The 23,872-nt window shown below is 47.4% G+C and overlaps 1 protein-coding gene across 1 annotated transcript in view; it reads right to left on the bottom strand.

Moving 5' to 3' along the window:
• Window positions 1–366: 366 nt before the first annotated feature.
• Window positions 367–23,872, bottom strand: part of LOC126989828 (uncharacterized) — a gene marked incomplete at its 5' end in the record, with an annotated part of 60,119 nt that continues 36,613 nt past the window's right edge. Inside the window, 6 exons of the mRNA XM_050848453.1 lie at window positions 367–1,545; window positions 6,419–6,535; window positions 18,309–18,413; window positions 19,660–19,823; window positions 22,166–22,295; window positions 23,338–23,697. Of these exons, the coding sequence (XP_050704410.1) occupies window positions 1,171–1,545; window positions 6,419–6,535; window positions 18,309–18,413; window positions 19,660–19,823; window positions 22,166–22,295; window positions 23,338–23,697 (1,251 nt within the window). The remainder of the gene's footprint in view (window positions 1,546–6,418; window positions 6,536–18,308; window positions 18,414–19,659; window positions 19,824–22,165; window positions 22,296–23,337; window positions 23,698–23,872) is intronic.

The raw sequence follows: 23,872 nt of genomic DNA, 5'->3' as shown, positions 1-23,872 counted from the left end.
CACACACACACACACTCATTCTACCAAGCCTGCTCACACTACAGCCACTCCAGCACCCCACCCGAACACATACCCTTCCTTAATGCAAGGTTATGCCACGTTCCTTGGGTATAATCTCGTCCGCAGATGAGGCAGAATGTAATCAAATATTTTACTAACACACAACTGACTGTACTTGAAAAATGACTGACCCTTGGTTGCCTCTTGATGTCAGAACAGGGTTAAGGAACAGCTGTTGTCATGGGGCAGAGGACAGAGTGGCAGACTTGCTGGGAATGGAAGGGACTACCTCTTGCAGACTCCTTACGTTCTTATGTTCTTATGTTCTAAGCCAGTATTCTTAAACATATTGACACCTCAGTTTATTTGAAAAGCCTCTCGTTGTATAAGTTCCTGGGAATTTCATGGACTGTTTTGTGACCCCAAGGACAGTTTTACCCTCCCTCTGCATCTTGAATGGAGTAGAATGACCCATGGAAACCTGGTTAACCTTCTCTATGGCCTTGGAGAATAGTCATAATGGGAGCTTGATAAGGTGAAGAATATGGACCTATGATTCCTATATTGACTGTTGCCTTGTCACTGAACATTCTCTGAGGACAGGTTAGGTTAGTGGTGCTTCATTACTCCTTCCGTCAACAATTCTTTGGTGCTGCTACTACAACTACTACTACTACTACTACTACTACTACTACTACTACTACAGGTAACACTCGATTTACGCAAATTTTGTTTACGCGTTTTTTTAAATAACTCTGTGTTTAAAATCCAAATAAACGTTTATTTTTCACGTATTTTTCACTTATACGCGATATTTTATGGAGTGGCCACCAGATGTCTCACGCAACTGGACTCACACGGCGCCGCGGCCACACAGCTGAGCTCAGTTCTTCCCGCGCGCCACTTGAACAACAATACAGTAGCCACGCTGCCACGCTACTCAACAACAACAACAACACCCTCGCTGCTGTGCTACCACGAGGGGAAGGGCAGCCAGAGGAGGAGCCACGAGAGGGAGAGGAGTCAGAGTGATACAGTAGGCAATAAAGGTACAAACCTACCTCTTGTTTGATTTACTACATTGTTTTTGATTTACGCCACCTCTTCAAGGACACAATACTCGCGTAAATCGAGAGTTACCGTACTACTACTACTACTACTACTACTGCCTCAAGGTGCCAGTATAGCCTGCATACAAGTGGGCACGAAACACAGGAGCATGATCGCAATGGCTCCCCTGAACAGTTTTATGAACATTCTATTGCACCGCGCGGCCTTAGACTCGAAGGCGTAGGGCATGGGCTTATTGCTGCTGCCGGGGACGTAGGGGAAGACCTTGATGCTGCCCCCGACCTGCTGTGTCTCCTTCAGTCTCAGGGTCTCCACGTACACCAGCGACATGATGATACAGAAGTCCCCGAAGATGAGCGCCACGAACCACACGTCGATGAGCTTGAGGTAGGAGGTCTTGGGGATGTTCTGGCTGGTCTGCGTGAAGAAGGTCGCCAGCACAAGGAGGGACGTCAGGGATACCATGATTCGGTCCTGTGAGTGGGAGGAAAAAGTTGGAAAGTTTGGTTTAGTCGGCGCAACATCTGCGGTCATATGCCGGAGAGAGACAGAGGGGGAAGGAATTATAGGAGAAGGGGACAGTTGGAAAGTTTCGTTTAGTCGGCGCAACATCTGTGGTCATATGCCGGAGAGAGACAGAAGAAGAAGGTATTATAGGCGAAGGGAACAGACCCCAGGAGACGGGACACAACCCCCGATTAATACCTGGTACCCATTCACTGCTGGGTGGACAGGGGCGTAAGGTATCGGAAAAACCGCTCAAATTTTTCCACTCCGCCTGGTAATCGAACCCGGGCTCTCTCGGTTGTGAGCCGAGTGTGCTAACCACTGCACCACGAAGCCCCTGTGAGAGGGAGGAGCAGTGGGTTGTCAATGCATAGAGAAAATGTGGGTCTTCATGTGAGATTCTAAAGGAAAAACATGTAGTGAAAAACGCATTGCGCAAACGCGGGCTTTTATTTCTCATATTTTCTCCTTTTTTTATGCTCTTGAACTGACACCTTTGCTGTAAAAAAAAGAAAAAAAAAAGAACTCTATATTGACCCCCCACCGATAGCAACCACCTTTGATAGTGTGTGTGTGTGTGTGTGTGTGTGTGTGTGTGTGTGTGTGTGTGTGTGTGTGTGTTAACTCATTTGTGGTTTCCAGGGTCCGAGTTAAGCTGGGATAGTCCTGTCTCCTTGTCTCTATTTGTCTAATTAATCATGAACTATTTACAGAAGCATTTTGTATTTTGCCCTTGAGCTGCCTCCTTAATTCTAAAACACACACACACACACACACACACACACACACACACACACACACACACTGTAAGGGCCGCCGGCAACCCTCACATAACTTTGTGTACGTGTGTGCGTGCGTGTGTGTGTTTCCGTGTGCGTAGGAACATCACGCCACCGTAACTACCACTTATTCACGCGTGATGCTTCACGTGAGTTGCCGATGCACGGTTCGAGCCAGCGAGGAGAATCGGTGGTGTTGACTGATCTCCGTCTTGTTAATATCCTCAGTGACCTCCAGCCTTCTGCCGGCGACATACATCCACACCACTCTGCTAAGGTCCTCATTTAGAAGACATCACTTTTCGTGGGCTGAAGTGATTCTCTCTCTGCCTGTTCAAGCCGCTGTACAGAGAGGGGACGGAACTCTTATCCTGCCGCCTCTGGTCTCGTCTTGAGCTGTGCTACGTTACATCTGTGCTACTGTCACGACCCCACACCAGGTGATCTTTAACCTTGTTCTATTTAACCTCCCCACAGTGTTGGCCTAAAGGCTGTGTTGTTGCTATACTTGAACTGCTATGGTGAGGTTTAATAGACGGTTATATCACTGTTACGTGTTTGGGGGAGTTCATTATTGATGTTTGTTACACCTTTGTGGTGATTGTGTGCACAGTGTTTCCTCGGTTGTCCTGATTGACTTCCGTGTATACGACTCCGCACCAGGTAAGTCTAACCTTCTCTATCATTCCTCTCCCGTGATTATTCGTGCTCTTTTCTTAGCTGCCTGTACTGTGATTACTATTTAGGTAGTATCATTTGTGTGGAGAGGATGCTAGACGGTTAGATTACTGTACGTGTTGGAGGAGTTGTGTCAGTGTTATTAACTTGTTATTTAATAAATCAGTGTTATTAACTTGTTATTTAATAAACCAAATATTAAGTTAGCAAGTGTTTGCCTTCCCACTTCCTGAGATACCTATCATTTTCTATCCTGAACCTTCGGCATTGGAGGCGAACGTAGTTCTCGTAATCTCTAAGCCTTTACACACACACACACACACACACACACACACACACACACACACACACACACACACACACACACACACACACTGACCCTCACGGGGTCAAGACGTGTCGCATGGCGCTCCCCATAGCAGCCACAGGGTCAACCTGTTGACCCTTTTTCTTTTTCTTTTTCTTTTTCCTTTTCTTTTCCTTCGCTCCCCATTCCCCACAATCACGTTAATTCGAAGAACTCATTACTCCTAAGAACATTTGTGAAATGTTGTGACATATAGACGTAGAGTGAGTGCAGTGTGTTGTGGTGTTGTAAGGCGAGTGAGAGTTGTGTGTCGCCAATGCCTCGTCACCCACCGCGTCCCTGCCGACACCTTGAAGCTCCGAAGGATACCATTTCAGTCACCCAGCAGCAGGGGGAGGGTCAGTTCAGGTGGCAGGTAGTGTGGCAGCCTCGTCACTCAGGTTCGGAGCAAGATGACGGCAACTTCATCAACGCTGTGCACTTGTTCCAGCGGCTACATCAACCAGCCGGACAGCAACCACCACCCGTGTCTCGCCGACCCAGGAGCTTAGCACCTCCTTACTAAGCCTGGGTATACCTGAGTGACCTCCCATAAACCCATTAACCGCCCACCTGCACCACCACCGTCAACTGTCACCTTAACCCAGCGTCTGACCTGAGGATTAACACATGACCTGACCTCACCGCCATATGAAGAAACCGCACCTTCCCCCCCTCTCGGCACCACCGCACTGCACTCCCCCCACCGCCCCTCCTCCCCCACCCCAAGCTCCGTCGCCCCAGCCTTCCCACACATATCAGACCCTCGATCCCCGTCTCCCTTCTTTTGTACTTGTTCCATTTGCGAAATAAAATTGTATCTATAATGTGTAAATTTTCAGCCTGACGCCTGCCACAACTAAATAAACCGATTATTATTATTATTATTATTATTATTATTATTATTATTATTACACAAACACACACACACAGACAGACGGAAATCTAATCACCATATACAAATTAAGGAATGGTCCTGAAGAAACACACAGACAGGCTCTTCTATTAACAATATAAAAAGGACCCGGACAGCTAAGATGAGGAAGGTGCTTAAAAAATGTCAAGAAATTCAGTTTTCCGTATGGAGCAGTAGATGTGTGTATATTAGGACCATTAATAAATAACTTTGTTTGTGGTCAATAAAATATCTATCTATCTATCTATCTGTGGGATGGAATAAGGGAAAATGGGCCGGCAAAGTGTGTCAAACAGATTAGGGAAAAACTGGAGACTTATAGATATGGAGACGGGGCCAGACAAGTGTAGCCCAGAGCCTGTACCTGGTAAACAGAACTAGGTAAATACTGGTAGGTAAATACTGATAGGTAAATACAGGTAGGTAGGGGAGGCGGTGGCTGAATCGACAGAGTAACACCACCGCGTTCAGGAGGACGCGAGTTCAATCCCCGCCCGGTGCCACCAAGCTGGGATTTTTCAGCCGCCGCCGAGTGGCTTAAAACTACCCACATGCTGTCCAGAAGACCACCTATCAACCCGGACTCTAGATTCGAGGATTAAAGATGAGCTCTGGGAGGGCAGCATGAGCCAATGCAAGATGGCGCCACTATAAACACTCGCCTGCGCCAGAACGGGCTGGGCCGACCATCAGGACCCACCGGGAAGAAGCCTTGGGCCGACCATTAGGCCCCACCGGGAAGAAGCCTACCGGCGCTATAGGCAGCGACGTAAAAAAAAAAAAAAAAAAAGGTAAATACTGATAGGTAAATACTGGTAAGTAAATACTGATAGGCAAATACTGGTAGGTAAATACTGGTAGGTAAATACAGGTAGGTAAATACTGGTAGGTAAATACTGGTAGGTAAATACTGGTAGGTAAATACTGGTAGGTAAATACAGGTAGGTAAATACTGGTAGGTAAATACTGGTAGGTAAATACTGGTAGGTAAATACTGGTAGGTAAATACTGATAGGTAAATACTGGTAGGTAAATACTGGTAGGTAAATACAGGTAGGTAAATACTGGTAGGTAAATACTGGTAGGTAAATACAGGTAGGTAAATACTGGTAGGTAAATACTGGTAGGTAAATACTGGTAGGTAAATACTGGTAGGTAAATACTGGTAGGTAAATACTGGTAGGTAAATACTGGTAGGTAAATACTGGTAGGTAAATACTGGTAGGTAAATACTGGTAGGTAAATACTGGTAGGTAAATACAGGTAGGTAAATACTGGTAGGTAAATACTGGTAGGTAAATACTGGTAGGTAAATACTGGTAGGTAAATACAGGTAGGTAAATACTGGTAGGTGAATACAGGTAGGTAAATACTGGTAGGTAAATACAGGTAGGTAAATACAGGTAAATACTGGTAGGTAAATACTGGTAGGTAAATACTGGTAGGTAAATACTGGTAGGTAAATACTGATAGGTAAATACTGGTAGGTAAATACTGATAGGTAAATACTGGTAGGTAAATACTGGTAGGTAAATACTGGTAGGTAAATACTGGTAGGTAAATTTTATATCAGTCATATCTTTCCAAAACTGTTGACAAAACTCACTTGATTACCACTTTCTACATTTTCTACGCTTGCTACAATAGCCTGAAATTCTGTGACACACCCGTAGTTTAAAAAGTAAAGAACAAGAAAATTTAACTCGGTGGTGGTAGCAACGGGGATCATGTTTCTTAATGGTCCCTCCAAGCGAGAAAAAATGAGAAAAAATCACCCCTCACACAAACCACTTCATAATATACATCAAAGCATTTGTGATCAGATTATGTATCATCTATTTTTGGGGGTTTATATCATGGCATAAATTTGGCCCATTGCTGCTACACGGTAAAGCCACAAATTTGGCCCGTCGCTGCTACCGGGTTAAAAAGTAAAGAACACGAAAATTTAAAATAGATAAATAAATAAATAAAATAAGAAAATTAAAGCATGCATGTTCTTTATTATTTTTTTGCTATTCTTAACATTCTAAACTATGGATGCATCACAGAATTCCGGCCTTATGTAATTATTTCCATAGGTAAATACAGGTAGGTAGGTAAATACACACACCCACCCACCTGGAAGTCCGCCAGATCGAAGTGCAGCGTCACCAGGGCGATGATCACCTGGATGAGGCTGGGCAGGAAGGTATTGCTGATGTAGTAACTGTACTGGTTGCGGAACTCAAGACTGATCTGGGGAAACAATTATGTAGAGTTAGGGAGGATCATACTGGTCATAGATATACCTATATAGTGCTTCATGGATCAGTGCCTTGATTTAATTGGGTCTAGAGGAAAGGAGTTTAAGCCTTGACTGCGGATTTCCTACCAGAAGACCTCACCAAGCTACAGGAGTGGAACAAAAAGTGGCTGCTACAATTCACTGAAGATAAATGTAAAGTCCTGCACCTTGGGAGGGAATATCCAGCACACCAATACTACATGGGAAACACTCCACTATCCAACACAGAGGCAGAGAAAGACCTGGGAGTGTATGTTACCAGGCTACCAGTGAAGGGATATCCAGCACACCAATACCACATGGGAAACACTCCACTATCCACCACAGAGGCAGAGAAAGACCTGGGACTATATGTTACCAGGCTACCAGTGAAAGGATATCCAGCACACCAATGCCACATGGTAAGCCCTCCACTACCCACCACAGAGGCAGAGAATGTCCTGGGAGTGTATGTTACCAGGCTATCAGTGAATGGATATCCAGCACACCAATACCACATGGGAAACACTCCACTATCCACCACAGAGGCAGAGAAAGACCTGGGAGTGTATGTTACCAGGCTACCAGTGAAGGGATATCCAGCACACCAATACCATATGGGAAACACTCGACTATCCACCACAGAGGCAGAGAAATACCTGGGACTATATGTTACCAGGCTACCAGTGAAGGGATATCCAGCACACCAATACCACATGGGAAGCACTCCACTACCCACCACAGAGGCAGAGAAAGACCTGGGAGTGTATGTTACCAGGCTACCAGTGAAGGGATATCCAGCACACCAATACAATATGGGAAACACTCCACTATGCACCACAGAGGCAGAGAAAGAACTGGGAGTGTATGTTACCAGGCTACCAGTGAAGGGATATCCAGCACACCAATACAATATGGGAAACACTCCACTATGCACCACAGAGGCAGAGAAAGAACTGGGAGTGTATGTTACCAGGCTTCTAGTGAAGGGATATCCAGCACACCTATACTACATGGGAAACACTCCACTATCCTCCACAGAGGCAGAGAAAGACCTGGGAGTATATGTTACCGGGCTACCAGTGAAGGGATATCCAGCACACCAATACCACATGGGAAACACTCCACCATCCACCACAGAGGCAGAGAAAGACCTGGGAGTATATGTTAGCGTCGGTGCGACTCACGAGAAACTGTGTAACTAACGACGCCTCCGACAAGCGAACTGGTACAGCTCGTCACGGCAAAAACAAAGGTCACATTTCTATCATTTACACAAATGCACGTAGTTTAATACCCAAAAAGGACGAGATTAGGGCGTATATTGCAACAGAGAAACCAAATGTGGTAGCCATCACAGAGACTTGGGCCAACTCTACACATCTAGAATCCGAACTGTCATTACCTGGGTACGAAAGCTTTCACAAAATTCGAAAGCACAAGAAAGGAGGAGTAGTAGTTTGCTACGTAAAAAGTACACTCCCTGCCATAAAAACAGACAAACAGGACGCAGAGAAATACGATTCTGTCAATGTGGAAATAACCACAAATAACAAGAAACTAACATCTGCAACCGTATACAGGCCTCCAAAACAACAGGCAGCCGATGACACTGCCCTCTACGAAGAGATTCACTCTCTAACACAAAGCAAGGAAGCAATTATAATTGGGGACTTTAATTGCCCTAACATTGACTGGGGACTGATGAATGAAGATCAAGAGGGTAACAGGCTTATAGAAATGGTGGAGGATTCGTTCCTCACTCAAGTTGTAACGCAACCAACAAGAGAAAACAATCTGCTGGATCTGGTATTAGTAAGCAATCTCGACCTCATTGGCGACTGTACAGTTGGTGAGAAACTTAATGGGTGCGATCACCACTTAATCCGTTTTAATGTCAACATATGTCACAAACACGTAGATAATCCGTCAGTGATACCAGATTACAAAAAAGGAAATTTCAACTTAGCCCGTGCGCTGCTTCCCCCTACGGCCTGGGACCAACTTGACATCACCGACAATACAATCGACAACGCGTGGAACGTCTTCAAAGATAAGCTGTTGCAGGTAGAGAAGGCTACAGTGCCTACGAAATCCAGGTGAGTAAATGGGGCCATAGATCCACCGTGGATGACCAGAGAAATAAAAAGGGCAGTAAACCTAAAAAAAAGGAATTATAATTTGACGAAAGAGAATGCTACGGCCGAAGCCAGCACACGTACCACAACAGCCTCAGAGCTTGTCGCAGCCTTATTCGGAGTAGCAAACGCAACTATGAAAAGCAAATAGCGCGCGAAATCAAAACTAACTCCAAGAAATTCTTCACGTACATAAGATCGAAAAAGAAAGTAAAATCCAATATTGGCCCCCTGACAGACGAGATTGGATCTGTAACTCAGGACAGTAAACAGATGGCCAGAATCCTCAACAGTAACTTCGCATCCGTATTCACAGTCGAGGACATCGAAACCATTCCCGAGGGCCTTGACCCGCCGAGTGAGATCACGCCCCTGGAAATTGACTCAATATGCGACTAAGTAAAAAAGTACTTGGACAAACTCGACACGAACAAGTCAACGGGACCCGACAGTTTGTCCCCACGGTTATTAAAAGAGCTTAAACAACAAATACTTCAACCACTCACTAACATATTCAACCGGTCAGTTCAACTGAACAAGGTCCCGGAAGACTGGAAGATGGCGAACGTAACACCGATTTTCAAAAAAGGAGACAAAAGCGTTGCATTAAACTACAGGCCCATAAGTTTGACATCATTGGCAGGAAAAATACTCGAAAAGATTATTAGAGATAAACTTGTTAAGTTTCTAGAAGACAATAATATAATCTCCGACACCCAGCATGGCTTCAGAGACAAGCGCTCCTGCCTAACGAATTTATTAGACTTCTTCCAAGGTATATATAAGAACTGGGATGCCTACGTCCCCAGTGATGTTACATACCTGGACTTTCAGAAAGCCTTCGACAAGGTACCGCACGAGCGACTCCTTAAGAAACTGGGCTCGGTGGGCATTGGAGCCAATCTGATCGCGTGGATAAGAGATTGGCTCACCGACAGAAAACAACGAGTACTACTCAACGGACAGCCTTCCGATTGGCTTCCAGTCATTAGCGGAGTGCCTCAAGGGTCGATGCTGGGACCCATCCTCTTTATCATATATATCAATGACCTAGAATCAGGACTGAAATCCACAATAACGAAATTTGCAGATGATACCAAGGTGGGTGGAGAGGCCCTCACAAAGACCGACTGCGAAATCATTCAGAAAGACCTCAAGCACATTATCGAATGATCGGAAAAATGGCAAATGTCCTTTAATGTTGACAAATGCAAAGTCATGCACATTGGGTCCCAAAATAGTAGCCACACATACATCATGAACGGGAGACCCCTGCAGGCGATGCAGGAAAAGGATCTTGGAGTCAGTATCAGCAGTGACCTGAAACACTCGAATCACTGTAAAAAAGCATGCAACAAAGCCAACACTATGCTCGGGTTCATAGCGAGGAACTTCGAGTTTAAAACACCAGACGTGATGCTATCCTTGTATAATTCCATGGTAAGACCGCACCTCGAGTATGCAGTACAGTTCTGGTCTCCTAATTACAGAAAGGACATTGCTTTACTGGAAAGGATTCAACGACGCGCCACAAAGATGATTCCGACCTTAAGGGCTCAACCGTGCGAGGAACGACTCAAGTGACTCAATCTCTTTACATTGGAGAAAAGACGCCTACGAGGGGATATGATTCAAGTCTTCAAGTATCTCAAAAAGATCAATAACGTCGATTACTCCAAATTCTTTGAACTGCAAACCAACTCAAGAACTAGAAATAACGGTTTACCCATTCAGTCGAGTCGATGTAACACAGACATTGGAAGGAGTTTCTTTTCAAACCGAATCATCTGCCACTGGAACAATCTTCCCTCAGAAGTAGTAAATGCGAATACCATCAACTCCTTCAAATATAGAATCGACCGTCATTTCGCTGCGTCGGGAGTAAACTGAATAACGAGGTGCTTTCATCTGCTCCTCAATATCGAAGTGCTTTCATCTGCTCATCAAGCCCCAAGTGGCGGTCGAGCAGATCAAATCACCCAAGCGGGCGACCTCGTAGTGAGCCAATAGACTTTCTGTTGCCTGCATTTCCATGTTTCCATGTTTCCATGTTTCCATGTTACCAGGCTATCAGTGAAGGGATATCCAGCACACCAATACCACATGGGAAACACTCCACTATCCACCACAGAGGCAGAGAAAGACCTAGGAGGCCCTTGTTTCAGGCTGATTTTCCTTCTTTGTTTGAACGGACCGGAAAATCCCGACGCGGCGTCTACCCCGCCGCGCGGTGGGCGCAATTCCCAAGAGACCCTCTGTTGTGTCTCACTAATCTCAGGGAACAGACAAAGGCAAAATGCCCACCACGTTAAAACACTGTGTCGAATGCGGATGCCGACAAGCGCCTCAGTATTTTAAAACAAGCAAAGGAGCAATCGATTCATGTCGGTTTTGTATGAAGGCAAAGAAAGATGAAAGGAACATCAGACAGTTAGAAGATGCCATTAATGCGTTGACACGGGACATTGAAATTTTGAGGTAAGGACTCCTGACAACAACGTGTAGCACCTGCTCCACTCGCGGGTGTTCCTCACCCCCAACTCCTCCCACCCATGGCCCCTCTGTCTTGTCCACCTCGCCCGCAGCACACCCACCCTCCTTCCTCTCACTCGCCCCCATCCGTTCCTCTCCCCTTTCCTCCTCCTCTTCCCCCTCATCCGCCTCTCCCTGCTCTCCCTCTCCTCTCTCCTCCACCCTCGCCTCCCCTCCCCCCTCCTCCACAGCCGCTACCTCCTCCGCCTCCTCCCCTGTCCCCTCCTACTGTAGCGGCTTCCCTTCCGTCTACTGACACAGTTTCTAAGAGGAAAGTCCTGGTGGTTGGGGACTCTCAAGTCAGGTTCATTGACAGGTACTTTTGTTCAAGGGATAAGGGAAATAGGGTTCGAGTGTGCTTTCCCGGGGCAGGCATACAACACGTATCTGACAGGATGGAGAAAATTTTAGCAGGGGAGGGGACACAGCCTATCGTCTTCTGCAGTTTCTGGGATAATGACATTGGTGCCGGCCGTTTGTGGTGTTTTGCCGAGGAGGGGGGTAGGTGAGGGATGGCTTTCCAGAGCCTTAGCAGTGAACAGCAGGCTGGCGGCCCACTGTAAGCGAAATGGTTGGCTTTTCCTGGATAATTGGGACCTCTTCTACGATAAAGGCACCTTGTATGCCAAGGATGGGGTGCACCTGTCACTCCTGGGGGTGGAGGTTCTCGCAGACTCCCTCGAGCGATCACTTAGCACCCTACATGATTTACTAGAGTAGGCAAGGGGGGAGGGCCTGTCATCAGTGGCTATGTATCGCAGACTGGGACTAGGGGGCGCAGGAGTAATCGAAAGGATGTAAGAAAGGATGTGCTAACGGCTTATTATACCAACAGTAGGAGTCTCAGGAACAAGATAGGGTAAGGTTCTACTTTCTTCCCAGTCTCAAAGCGGTACTTCTCACACCTCCCATCAATTAGATCTCATTATTTTACGCATTTTGAACCCCATTTATGTGCGTCGCAAACTGCTAGTAACGCCGCTAGCGATTTTTGAAAAGTTAGCGAGTTTTTCGCGGCCGCCTCACTGGGACCACGCCACCACCCTGGACGAGATTGCTGCTGGACTGACCCGCGGCATCACCTTGGAGAAGAAGGAGGCGGCGGTGAAGGGCGTCCTACTTGGATACCCTACCCACCTCCCACTGGACCCGGTGTTGGCGCACCCCTGCGTTGCAGCTGCAGAGAGGTACCACTACAACGCGGCCACGGACGACGCCTGCCCACCCGGAGCGTGCAGCTGACGCTGCGGGGACGTGTCCCCGCCTCGCTGGACCTCGGATGTTGGGGATGTTTTACCTGCCGCCGCTACGTGCCAGAGCCTGTGCGCTGTTACAAGTGCCAGGCCTTCGGCCACAGGCAGCGGCAGTGTACGAGGACGGAGGAGCTGTGCGGCGTGTGCAGCAGGGACCACGCCACGAAGGACTGCGTTCGCCGCCTTCGGGAAGGCGTGGCGCGCCCGGTGGTTGTGTGCCCCAACTGCAGTTCCGGGCACCATGCCTGGAACCTCAGGTGCCCCGCTCGACTCCGCAGAATCCCGGGAGCCAAACTGCAGAGGACGACGTCTTCGGCGGACCCGGCAGTAGCGCGGCCAATGCAGCCGCCCATGGAGGAGAGGACGCCACCCCACGGAGAAGGACGAAAGAGGAGGCGCCGCAGACGGAAGAGGAGGACGGGACCCACGGAGCTGAGCGTCCCGACACCAAAGTCTCCCACTAGGGAGATGGAGGTGGACCCACCACGGCAGACGAGGACGGAGACGGCAGCGGCGACCGCCGAGGTGACACCCCCAGTAGTGTCCCCGGAGGTACCCGCGCCGAAGAAGAAGAGGATCAAGAACCAGACACACGAGACGAGGGACGCGCCGACGAATGCAGTGGAGCCAGCACCCCGCGAGGCCCCCGGTAGCTGCCAGGCGACCCAGACCCCACGGACCTACACCTTCAGCGAGGGCGAGTTAGTGGATCTCCTGATCCGCTACGAGCACCTCGCTGAACAAGAGGAGGAGGCCAGGTTCGAGAGGATCCCGCACGAGACAGCCCTCCCCTTAGTGAGGAAGACACTCCGTGACGGGAAGCCGCTCCCAGCCTCCATCCGCACGGCCCGCCCGCTGGGCAACCCCCCACGCCACTTCGACCACAAGCGGGAGGTTGAGTGGGCGACCTTTGAGGAGGATGACGTCTCGGAGGACGAGGTCGACGTCGGAGGCGTGGACGACGACCTCTTCTTGAACGCAGACAGGGACCTCACCGACGCGGAGCTCGCGAGCTACTACGCCGGTGACCTCTGAGTAAAAAGACATTTCCCCATGTGTAGTTTTGACCCTTTTGTATCCAGTGTACTGTATGTATTCTACATCGGGCAGGCTGCTAGTTGAGAGCCTGCTTTGATAACTGCTTATTTTTGTATTTTTCATGTTTATTTTTATTGTAATTCTTATGTAAAGGTTATCAATAAACTATCAAAGGAAAAGGCGGCCGCCTCGGGGCGCAAAGGAGGGGGCTGGGAGGGAGAGCGTGACATCCTCACGTGTTGACATTTCACGGGTAACTAACATCGAGCCGCTGACGTTGAGCGTCGGTGCCGCCGCCGCCACCGCAAAATAGATCGCAGCACGGCAGCCGTTGGTCTGCGTGTTCTAAAAAAAAAATAACCACGCGTGGTAGACCTGGTCTCACATGCGTGGGCTAATCGCTAACCTAGCGTACCATCGCTAACCAGGCGTTTGTAGAAAAGATATATGAAGACCTAGTGATGTTTCATAAGGTAGGTAATGAATGCGAACTATTTTGCGGCGGCGGCGGCGGCACCGACGCGTCGACGCCCCGAGGCGGCCGCCAAAAACTCACTAACTTTTCAAAAATCACTAGCGGCGTTTCTAACAGTTTGTGGCGCACATAGATGGGGTTCAAAATGCGTAGAATAATGAGATCTAACTGATGGGAGGTGTGAGAAGTACCGCTGTGAGACTGGGAGGAAAGTAGAATAATACCCAATATAGATCTACTCAGGGGGAAAGCATGTGTCGAGAAATTCGACATTATAGCTATCACGGAAACATGGGTGGATACTGCAAACAAAAACTTCATGTCGGAGTATGAAATAGATGGTTATTAGATGTTTCACAAAGATAGAAAGGGAAGAAGGGGAGGGGGGGGTGGCACTTTATGTCAAAGACACAATTAAATGTTCCGCTAACAACTCTGTTCAAACAAATGGCGACTCAGAATCAGTTTGGGTGGACGTCCACAAAGGGAAAGACAAACTAATTCTAGGGGTTCTTTACAGGCCACCCAATCTTAGCAGGCAGGACACTGATATATTACTGCAAGAGGTAGGCAGGGCGAGCAGGAGCAAAAATGTCTGCATAATGGGGGATTTTAACTAAAGGAATATAGATTGGGAAGGCGTGGTGGGTGATCTAAAATCTGAGGATTTTCTGAAAGTAATACATGATAATTTTCTCAAGCAGACAGTGACTGAGCCCACCAGAGGTAACAACATTTTAAACTTAGTCCTGACTAACAACGAGAATATGATCAGCGAGCTAGATGTTGGGGGAGAATTAGGTGGCAGTGATCACAAGGAAATTAGGTTTAAATTAGACTGGGCGGTGACCCATGAACTCAACCCTGTGTTGGTGCCTGACTTTAAAAGAGCTGATTATGAGAGGCTCAGAAAACAACTTGAGGAGGTAAATTGGAGAACCTTAGGGCTGGATGAGGGCCAGATCTCAAGGCTGGAACCGGAAAGACAGGGGAACCATATAGAAATTACTTACAATAATTTAGAGTAATTGCAGAGGGTCAGAGACAGCATATCCCTTACCAAGCACGTAGGAAGGAAAATAACGACCCCAAATGGATGACCCGCAGACTCAAGCATGAGATAGGCTTGAAGAGAGGAGTTTATAGGAAAATAAAGAACGGAGAAACCCACCTCAGGGGTAGGTTTGTTGAGCTAGCCAGGTCGTTGAAGAAGAACACCCGCCTAGCAAAAAGAAATTATGAGATTAGGGTAGCCAACGAGGCCAAGAGCGATCCCAAGGGCTTCTTCAAATTGTACAGAACGAAAACAAGGGACAGAATTGGACCGTTGAAAACAAACACAGGTGAGCTCGTTGAAAATGGAGAAGATATGAGCCAAATGATGAATGACTATTTCCTCTCAGTTTTCACGCAGGAAAATCTAACATCTATTCCGGAGAGAGTTCAGGTATATGAGGGCGAAGACAACAAGTTGAGGGATGTGATCATCACTAGGGAAGGTTGAAGAAAAACAAATCGCCGGGCCGAGACGAAGTATTCCCAGGGGTGCTGAAAGAGTGCAAGAAGGTCCTTAGTGCCCGCTTACCGATATCTTTAAGATGTCGGTAAATTCTGGGTATGTGCCCAATCAATGGAAAGTAGCTAATGTGACGCCGATTTTCAAAAAGAGAGACAAGTCAGCCACCTCAACTTATCGCCCAATTAGCTTAACATCAGTTGTAGGAAAGATGTTGGGGTCAATTATAGCCGGGAGCATTCGGGACCATCTAGAAAAGTACAATTTTATTCACGATTCATAGCATGGATTTACAAAGGGTAGGTCTTGCCTTACTAACCTGTTGTCCTTCTACACTAAAGTAATCGAGGCGGTTGACCGAGATGAAAACTATTACATTTTGTATCTAGATTTCAGTAAAGCGTTCGACAAAGTTCCCCATCACCGGCTATTACTAAAATTACAGGCTCACGGCATAGATGGGAAAGTTTTGAACTGGATCAGGGCACGGCTTAGTAGTAGGAAGTAGAGAGTGCAAATCAATAGTAAAAAATCTGAATGGGGCAGTGTTACGAGTGGAGTCCCACAAGGGCCGGTGCTGGGTCCTCTGCTTTTTATTATTTACATCATTGACTTGGACACAGGAATTAGTAGTGATGTCAGCAAGTTCGCAGATGATACCAAGATCGGTAGAGTAATCCAATCAGACAGGGACGCTAGCGTTCTCCAGGATGAGCTTGACAGACTATATGATTGGGCAGGGAAGTGGCAGATGGAATTCAATCTCGGGAAGTGTAGCATTCTGAGTGTAGGTAGGAATAACCCCTCATACAATTACTCCTTAAAGGGCACTCCTCTAAGCAGGTCTGGGCGTGAGAGAGATTTAGGAGTCCTAGTGAGCGCTGACCTCCGTCCTAGGGCTCAATGCATTTAGGCTAAAAATCGGGCAAACAGAGTACTGGGTTTCATCTCAAGGAGCGTAAGCAACAGGAGCGCTGAAGTCATCCTCAAACTTTACTTAGCACTAGTTAGACTTCATCTCGATTATGCAGTTCAGTTCTGGTCCCCCTACATTAAAATGGATATCAAGATGTTAGAATCTGTACAGGGGAGGATGACAAAGATAATTTAGGGGGTGAGAAACTTGCCTTATGAAGACAGGCTGAAGCAGTTAAACTACACTCTCTAGAAAGGCGAAGGTTGCGAGGAGACTTGATCGAAGTCTATAAATGGATGAAAGGCTTTAATAAAGGGGATGCCAATAAGATTTTGATAGTAAAAGAGCCAGGTAGGACGAGTAGCAATGGTTTTAACTTAAACAAATTCAGATTTAACAAAGACATAGGCAAGAATTGGTTCACCAATAGAGTGGTGGACGAATGGAACAGGCTTGGGAGCCATGTTGTGGGTGCCAATACCGTAGATACATTCAAGAAGAGGTTAGATAACGCCATGGATGGTGAGGTAAGGTGGGGTTGAGTGTACAGGAGCTGCCTTGTAAAGGCCAACCAGCCTCTTGCAGACTCCTTACGTTCTTATGTTCTTATGTTCTTATGAGTGTGTTTTACTAGGCTACCAGTGAAGGGATATCCAGCACACCAATACCACAAGGGAAACACTCCACTATCCACCACAGATGCAGAGAAAGACCTGGGACTATATGTAACCAGGCTACCAGTGAAGGGATATCCAGCACACCAATACCACATGGGAAGCACTCCACTACCCACCACAGAGGCAGAGAAAGACCTGGGAGTGTATGTTACCAGGCTACCAGTGAAGGGATATCCAGCACACTAATATCACATGGGAGACACTCCACTATCCACCACAGAGGCAGAGAAAGACCTGGGACTATATGTTACCAGCCTACCAGTGAAGGTATATCCAGCACACCAATACCACATGGGAAACACTCCACTATCCACCACAGAGGCAGAGAAAGACCTGGGAGTGTTTGGTACCAGGCTACGACTGAAGGGATATCCAGCACACCAATACCACATGGGAAACACTCCACTATCCACCACAGAGGCAGAGAAAGACCTGGGACTATACGTAACCAGGCTACCAGTGAAGGGATATCCAGCACACCAATGCCACATGGGAAGCACTCCACTACCCACCACAGAGGCAGAGAAAGACCTGGGAGTGTATTTTACCAGGCTACCAGTGAAGGGATATCCAGCACACCAATACCGCATAGGAAGCACTCCACTACCCACCACAGAGGCAGAGCAAGACCTGGGTGTGTATGTTGCCAGGCTACCAGTGAAGGGATATCTAGCACATCAATACCACATGGGAAACACTCCACTATCCACCACAGAGGCAGAGAAAGACTTGGGACTAAATGTTACCAGTGAAGGGATATGCAGCACACCAATACCACATGGGAAACACTCCACTATCCACCACAGAGGCAGAGAAAGACCGGGGAGTGTATGTGACCAGGCTACCAGTGAAGGGATATCCAGCTCACCAATACCACATCCGAAACACTCCACTATCCACCACAGAGGCAGATAAAGACCTGGGAGTATATGCTACCAGGCTACCAGTGAAGGGATATCCAGCACACCAATACCACATGGGAAACACTCCACTATCCACCACAGAGGCAGAGAAAGACATGGGACTATATGTTATCAGGCTACCAGTGAAGGGATATCCAGCACACCAATACCACATGGGAAACACTCCACTATCCACCACAGAGGCAGAGAAAGACCTGGGACTATATTTTATCAGGCTACCAGTGAAGGCAAAATCCATGTCATTCGCAGTGGACGGTTAACCATGTATATAGCTTACCTGGACGTGACTGATCTCATCGAGGGTGTAGTTTTTGTAGGACTCGGTGTAGAGGGTGTACTCTAGGAGGCGCCTCGACCCAATATATGACACACCCGGCCCGTCCTGAGGAGAGAAGGAGAGACAGAGTTGGAAAGTTTCGTTTAGTCGGCGCAACATCTGTGGTCATATGCCGGAGAGAGACAGAAGGGGAAGGAATTATAAGAGAAGGGAACAGACCCCAGGAAACGGGACACAACCCCCGATTAATACCTGGTACCCATTCACTGCTGGGTGGACAGGGGCGTAAGGTATCGGAAAAGCCGCCCAAATATTTTCACTCCGCCCGGGAATCGAACCCGGGCTCTCTTGGTTGTGAGCCGAGTGTGCTAGCCACTGCACCACGAAGCCCCCGAAACATTTATAGGAGAAGTGTGTTGTGAGCTTGCTTGTATTATTTTCTATGCCCTTGCCGTCCTGCCTTCCCTTACAATCAAGCTGGCAGTCTTTCAGTCACCGCCTAGTGGCCTAAGATGACCCACATGCTGTCCTGAAGACCATATATCAACTCGGACTCCAGATTCTCTAAAAAAAGTAGGACTAAAGATGAGCTCCGGGATGGCAGCATGAGCCAAGCAAGATGGAGCCACGATAAACACTTGCCTCCGCCATAACAGGTTGGGGCCGACCATCAGGACACACCACGAAAGCCTACTTGTGCAACAGAGAGAGAGAGAGAGAGAGAGAGAGAGAGAGAGAGAGAGAGAGAGAGAGAGAACAGTGAAGGAAGGGAAGGGAAGGGAAGGAGAGACAAAGGAAGGGAAGGGAAGGGAAGGGAAGGGAAGGGAAGGGAAGGGAAGGGAAGGGAAGGGAAGGGAAATAAGAGAAGAAAAGGGAAGATAAATAAATAGAGAGAGAGAGAGAGAGAGAGAGAGAGAGAGAGAGAGAGAGAGAGAGAGAGAGAGAGAGTGCGCGCAACAAGGAAATAAGGAAAGCCTATACCGGCGCTATAGGTGCAGACGTAAAACAAAACAAAAAACTAAACAAAAACAAAACAAAACAATGAACATAAGAACGTAAGAACATAAGAACGTTGGAGTCTACAAGAGGCCGGTGGGCCTGTACAAGGCAGCTCCTTTGAACCTAAGCTCCTGTGTATCTAACCCCACCTAATATCGCTGTCCATGAATTTATCTAATCTATTTTTGAATGTGACAATTGTATTGGCACTCACCACATGCAGCATAATATTAAGGTTCGAACTAAGAAAGTTGGCATCACTTCCCCTTTTCCCAGGAAGAAGCTCAAGGGCAAAAACAAAAAAACAAAAATAGCAATAATGTAAAAAAGAATCCGCCCGCTAAGCACTCGCCTGCACCAGCACTCCGAACTCCTCCGTCAGGTCCTGGATCTTGAACCTAATGGAGCAGCGCTGGCGGTCGAACGGGTACATCATGAGCTCAAAATAACACTTGAAGGTGAGCGTCGCCTCGTCCACGTACACCAGCGGGTTGTCTTCGCCGCTGTAGTCGACGTCTGGGGGCACAGGAGAAGGAGTTCTTCTTTTATACATAGCAGAGGAAGCAGCTCAAGGGAAACTTAACATAAGAACATAAGAACATAAGAACGTAAGGAGTCTGCAAGAGGCCGGTCGGCCTATACAAGGCAGCTCCTGTACACTCAACCTCACCTTACCTCACCATCCATGGCTTTATCTAACCTCTTCTTGAATGTATCTACGGTATTGGCACCCACAACATGGCTCCCAAGCCTGTTCCATTCGTCCACCACTCTATTGGTGAACCAATTCTTGCCTATGTCTTTGTAAAATCTGACTTTGTCTAACTTAAAACCATTGCTACTCGTCCTACCTGGCTCTTTTACTATCAAAATCTTATTGGCATCCCCTTTATTAAAGCCCTTCATCCATTTATAGACTTCAATCAAGTCTCCTCGCAACCTTCGCCTTTCTAGAGAGTGTAGATTTAAATGCTTCAGCCTGTCTTCATAAGGCAAGCTTCTCATCCCCCGAATCATCTTTGTCATCCTCCTCTGTACAGATTCTAACATCTTGATATCCATTCTATAGTAGGGGGACCAGAACTGAACTGCATAATCGAGATGAGGTCTAACTAGTGCTAAGTAAAGTTTGAGGATGACTTCAGCGCTCCTATTGCTTACGCTCCTTGAGATGAAACCCACTACTCTGTTTGCCCGATTTTTAGCCTGGATGCATTGAGCCCTAGGACGGAGGCCAGCGCTCACTAGGACTCCTAAGTCTCTACGCTCAGAATGCTACACTTCCCGACATTGAATTCCATCTGCCACTTCCCCGCCCAATCATATAGTCTGTCAAGCTCATCCTGGAGAACGCTAGCGTCCCTGTCTGATTGGATTACTCTACCGATCTTAGTATCATCTGCGAACTTGCTGACATCACACCTTATTTCTGTGTCCAAGTCATTGACGTAAATAATAAAAAGCAGAGGAACCAACACCAACCCTTGTGGGACTCCACTCGTAACATTGCCCCATTCAGATTTTTTACCATTGATTTGCAGTCTCTACTTCTTACCACTAAGCCACGCCCTAATCCAGTTCAAAACTTTCCCATCTATACCGTGAGCCTGTAATTTTAGTAATAGCCGGTGATGGGGAACTTTGTCGAACACTTTATTGAAATCTAGATACAATATGTCATAGTTTTCATCTCGGTCAACCGCCTCGATTACTTTAGTCGTTTAGTGGGCCCAACATCTGTGGTCATACGCCGGAGAGAGACAGAAGGGGAAGGATTATAGGAGAAGGGAACAGACCCCAGGAGACGGGACACAACCCCCGATTAATACCTGGTACACTGCTGGGTGGACGGGGGTGTAGGGTATCGGAAAAGCCGCCCAAATTTTTCCACTCCGCCCGGGAATCGTATCCGGGCTCTCTTGGTTGTTAGCCGAATGTGCTAACCACTGCACCACGAAGCCCCCAGCAGCTCGAGGGCAAAATAAAAGTAATAATGAGAAAATAAATCCCGCTAAACACTGCCCCTATAGAAGAGTTCATAAGTGGCCAAAAGAGAGGTCACTTGTGGGAGGAGCGGAGTTCAAGTAAGTAGGAGGAAATACAGACGAAAATAGAACATTCATGAGTAAACCAGTGAAAGGGATGAAAGAATGAAGATGCTAGTTAACTCTTGCTTAAGGGATTTGGACAGTATAGGGATTAAAGAATGAAAATGATAGTTAACTCTGGCTTAAGGGATTTGGACAGTATAGGGATGAGAGAATGAAGATGCTAGTTAACTCTTGCTTTAGGGATTTGGACAGTAAAGGGATGAGAGAATGAAAATGCTAGTTAACTCTTGCTTAAAGGATTTGGACAGTATAGGGATGAGAGAATGAAGATGCTAGTTACTCTTGCTTAAGGGATTTGGACAGTAAAGGGATGAAAGAATGAAGATGCTAGTTAACTCTTGCTTAAGGGATTTGGAGAGTATAGGGATGAAAGAATGAAGATGCAAGTTAACTTTTGCTTAAAGGATTTGGACAGAATAGGGATGAAAGAATGCAAATGCTAGTTAACTGTTGCTTAAGGGATTTGGACAGTATAGGGATGAGAGAATGAAGATGCTAGTTAACTCTTGCATAAGGGATTTGGACAGTATAGGGATGAAAGAATGAAGATGCTAGTTAACTCTTGCTTAAGGGATTTGGACAGTATAGGGATGAGATAAGAGTAGAAAGTCGTGTGCAGCGGGGCCGCGGGAGGGTGGGGGAAGCACACACACACACACACACACACACACACACACACACACACACACACACACACACACACACACACACACACACACACACACACACACACACACACACACGCACCTTCCCTGATGGTGGTGTCATCGTCGGGCAGCGGCAGAGAGTTCTGCACCACGTAGGCTGCGCGAGAGTGTGTCGTTGCTTCCACGGCGCTCTTAGTACCGTCCTCCACCTCCAGTTGCGGCGTCCACACCTGAGAATGAGAGGAGAGAGCCATGGGTAGAATAAGTAGGTAAATGGGGGGGGGAGGGGGGGGGGGGGGAGAGGCGGTGGCTGAGTCGACAGCATTTTTTTTTTTTTTTTTTTTACAACAAAGGAGGCAGCTCAAGGGCACACAAAAAAGAAAACAATAATAAAAAAAGCCCGCTACTCGCTGCTCCTAAAAAGGAAACAAAAGAGGTGGCATGACGGCACCGCGTTCAGGACAACGCGAGTTCACCGTGCCACTAAGCTGGGATTTTTCAGCCGCCGCCGAGTGGCTTAAGAATACCCACATACTGTCCAGAAGACCACCTATCAACCCGGACTCTAGATTCTAGGATTAAAGATGAGCTCCGGGAGGGCAGCATGAGCCAATGCAGGATGGCGCCACTATAAACACTCGCCTATCTATCTATCTATCTATCGTATGGAGTATGCATCTCACGTGTGGGGGGGCTCCACTCACACAGCTCTCATGGACAGAGTGGAGTCTAAGGTTCTTCGTCTCATCAGCTCTCCTCCTCTTACTAATAGTCTTCTACCTCTCAAATTTCGCCGCCATGTTGCCTCTCTTTCTATTTTCTATCGATATTTTCACGCTGACTGCTCTTCTGAACTCGTAAACTGCATGCCTTCCCCCCTCCCGCGGCCTCGCCACACACGACTTTCTACTCAAGCTCATCCCTATACTGTCCAAATCCCTTATGCAAGAGTCAACCGGCATCTTCACTCTTTCATCCCTTACGCTGGTAAACTCTGGAACAATCTTCCTTCATCTGTATTTCCTCCTGCCTACGACTTGAACTCTTTCAAGAGGAGGGTATCAGGACACCTCTCCTCCCGAAATTGACCTCTCTTTCGGCCACTCCTCTAACTCTTTTTAGGAGCAGTGAGTAGCGGGCTTCTTTTTCACATTTGTTACCTTTTTTTATGCCCTTGAACTGACTCCTCTGCTGTAAAAAATAAATAAATAAAAAATCTACACCGCGGCGCCTTGCCCTTCGTCCCTGCCCCTCCCCGCCCCGTGGCCTCACCTCCCGCCACTCCCGCAGCTTGTTGGCCCGCAGGTTGGCCAGCAGGTTGTTGTACTGGAGGCGGCGGTCCCTCCACTGCATCCTCATGTACGCGTCGATGGCGATGGTGAAGGACGCCAAGTCGAACCTCCTCACCGAAGTGATGTTGATGGCGAAGAAGATGGGCAGCGACGTGCCCTTGTAGGTGGGCGGCGGCAGCTGGGCGGCATAGCCCTTGGGTACGTCCACCACCGAGCAGTCCATCTCGTCGCTCTGGTCGTCACAGTCCACGCTCAGGTCACAGCGGCGGGTCTTCTGGATGCACGACCCGTCATTGCATGTGTACTCGTTGTTGTGGCAAGACGTCAGCAGCAGCTCAACCTGCACACACGAGGCTCGGCGTCAGCACCATTGGAGCAGTGCTTGTAAATATTGCCATTATTATTACTACTTGCTATCCCATTAACATTACTATTATTATTATTATTATTATTATTATTATTATTATTATTATTATTATTATTATTACTTTCTATCCCATTAACATTACTATTAT

This window comes from Eriocheir sinensis, unplaced genomic scaffold, assembly GCF_024679095.1.
Source record: "Eriocheir sinensis breed Jianghai 21 unplaced genomic scaffold, ASM2467909v1 Scaffold1319, whole genome shotgun sequence".
NCBI lineage: Eukaryota > Metazoa > Arthropoda > Malacostraca > Decapoda > Varunidae > Eriocheir > Eriocheir sinensis.
Note: the sequence above shows the minus strand (reverse complement) of the source record. Positions and strands in the feature narration are given on the sequence as shown.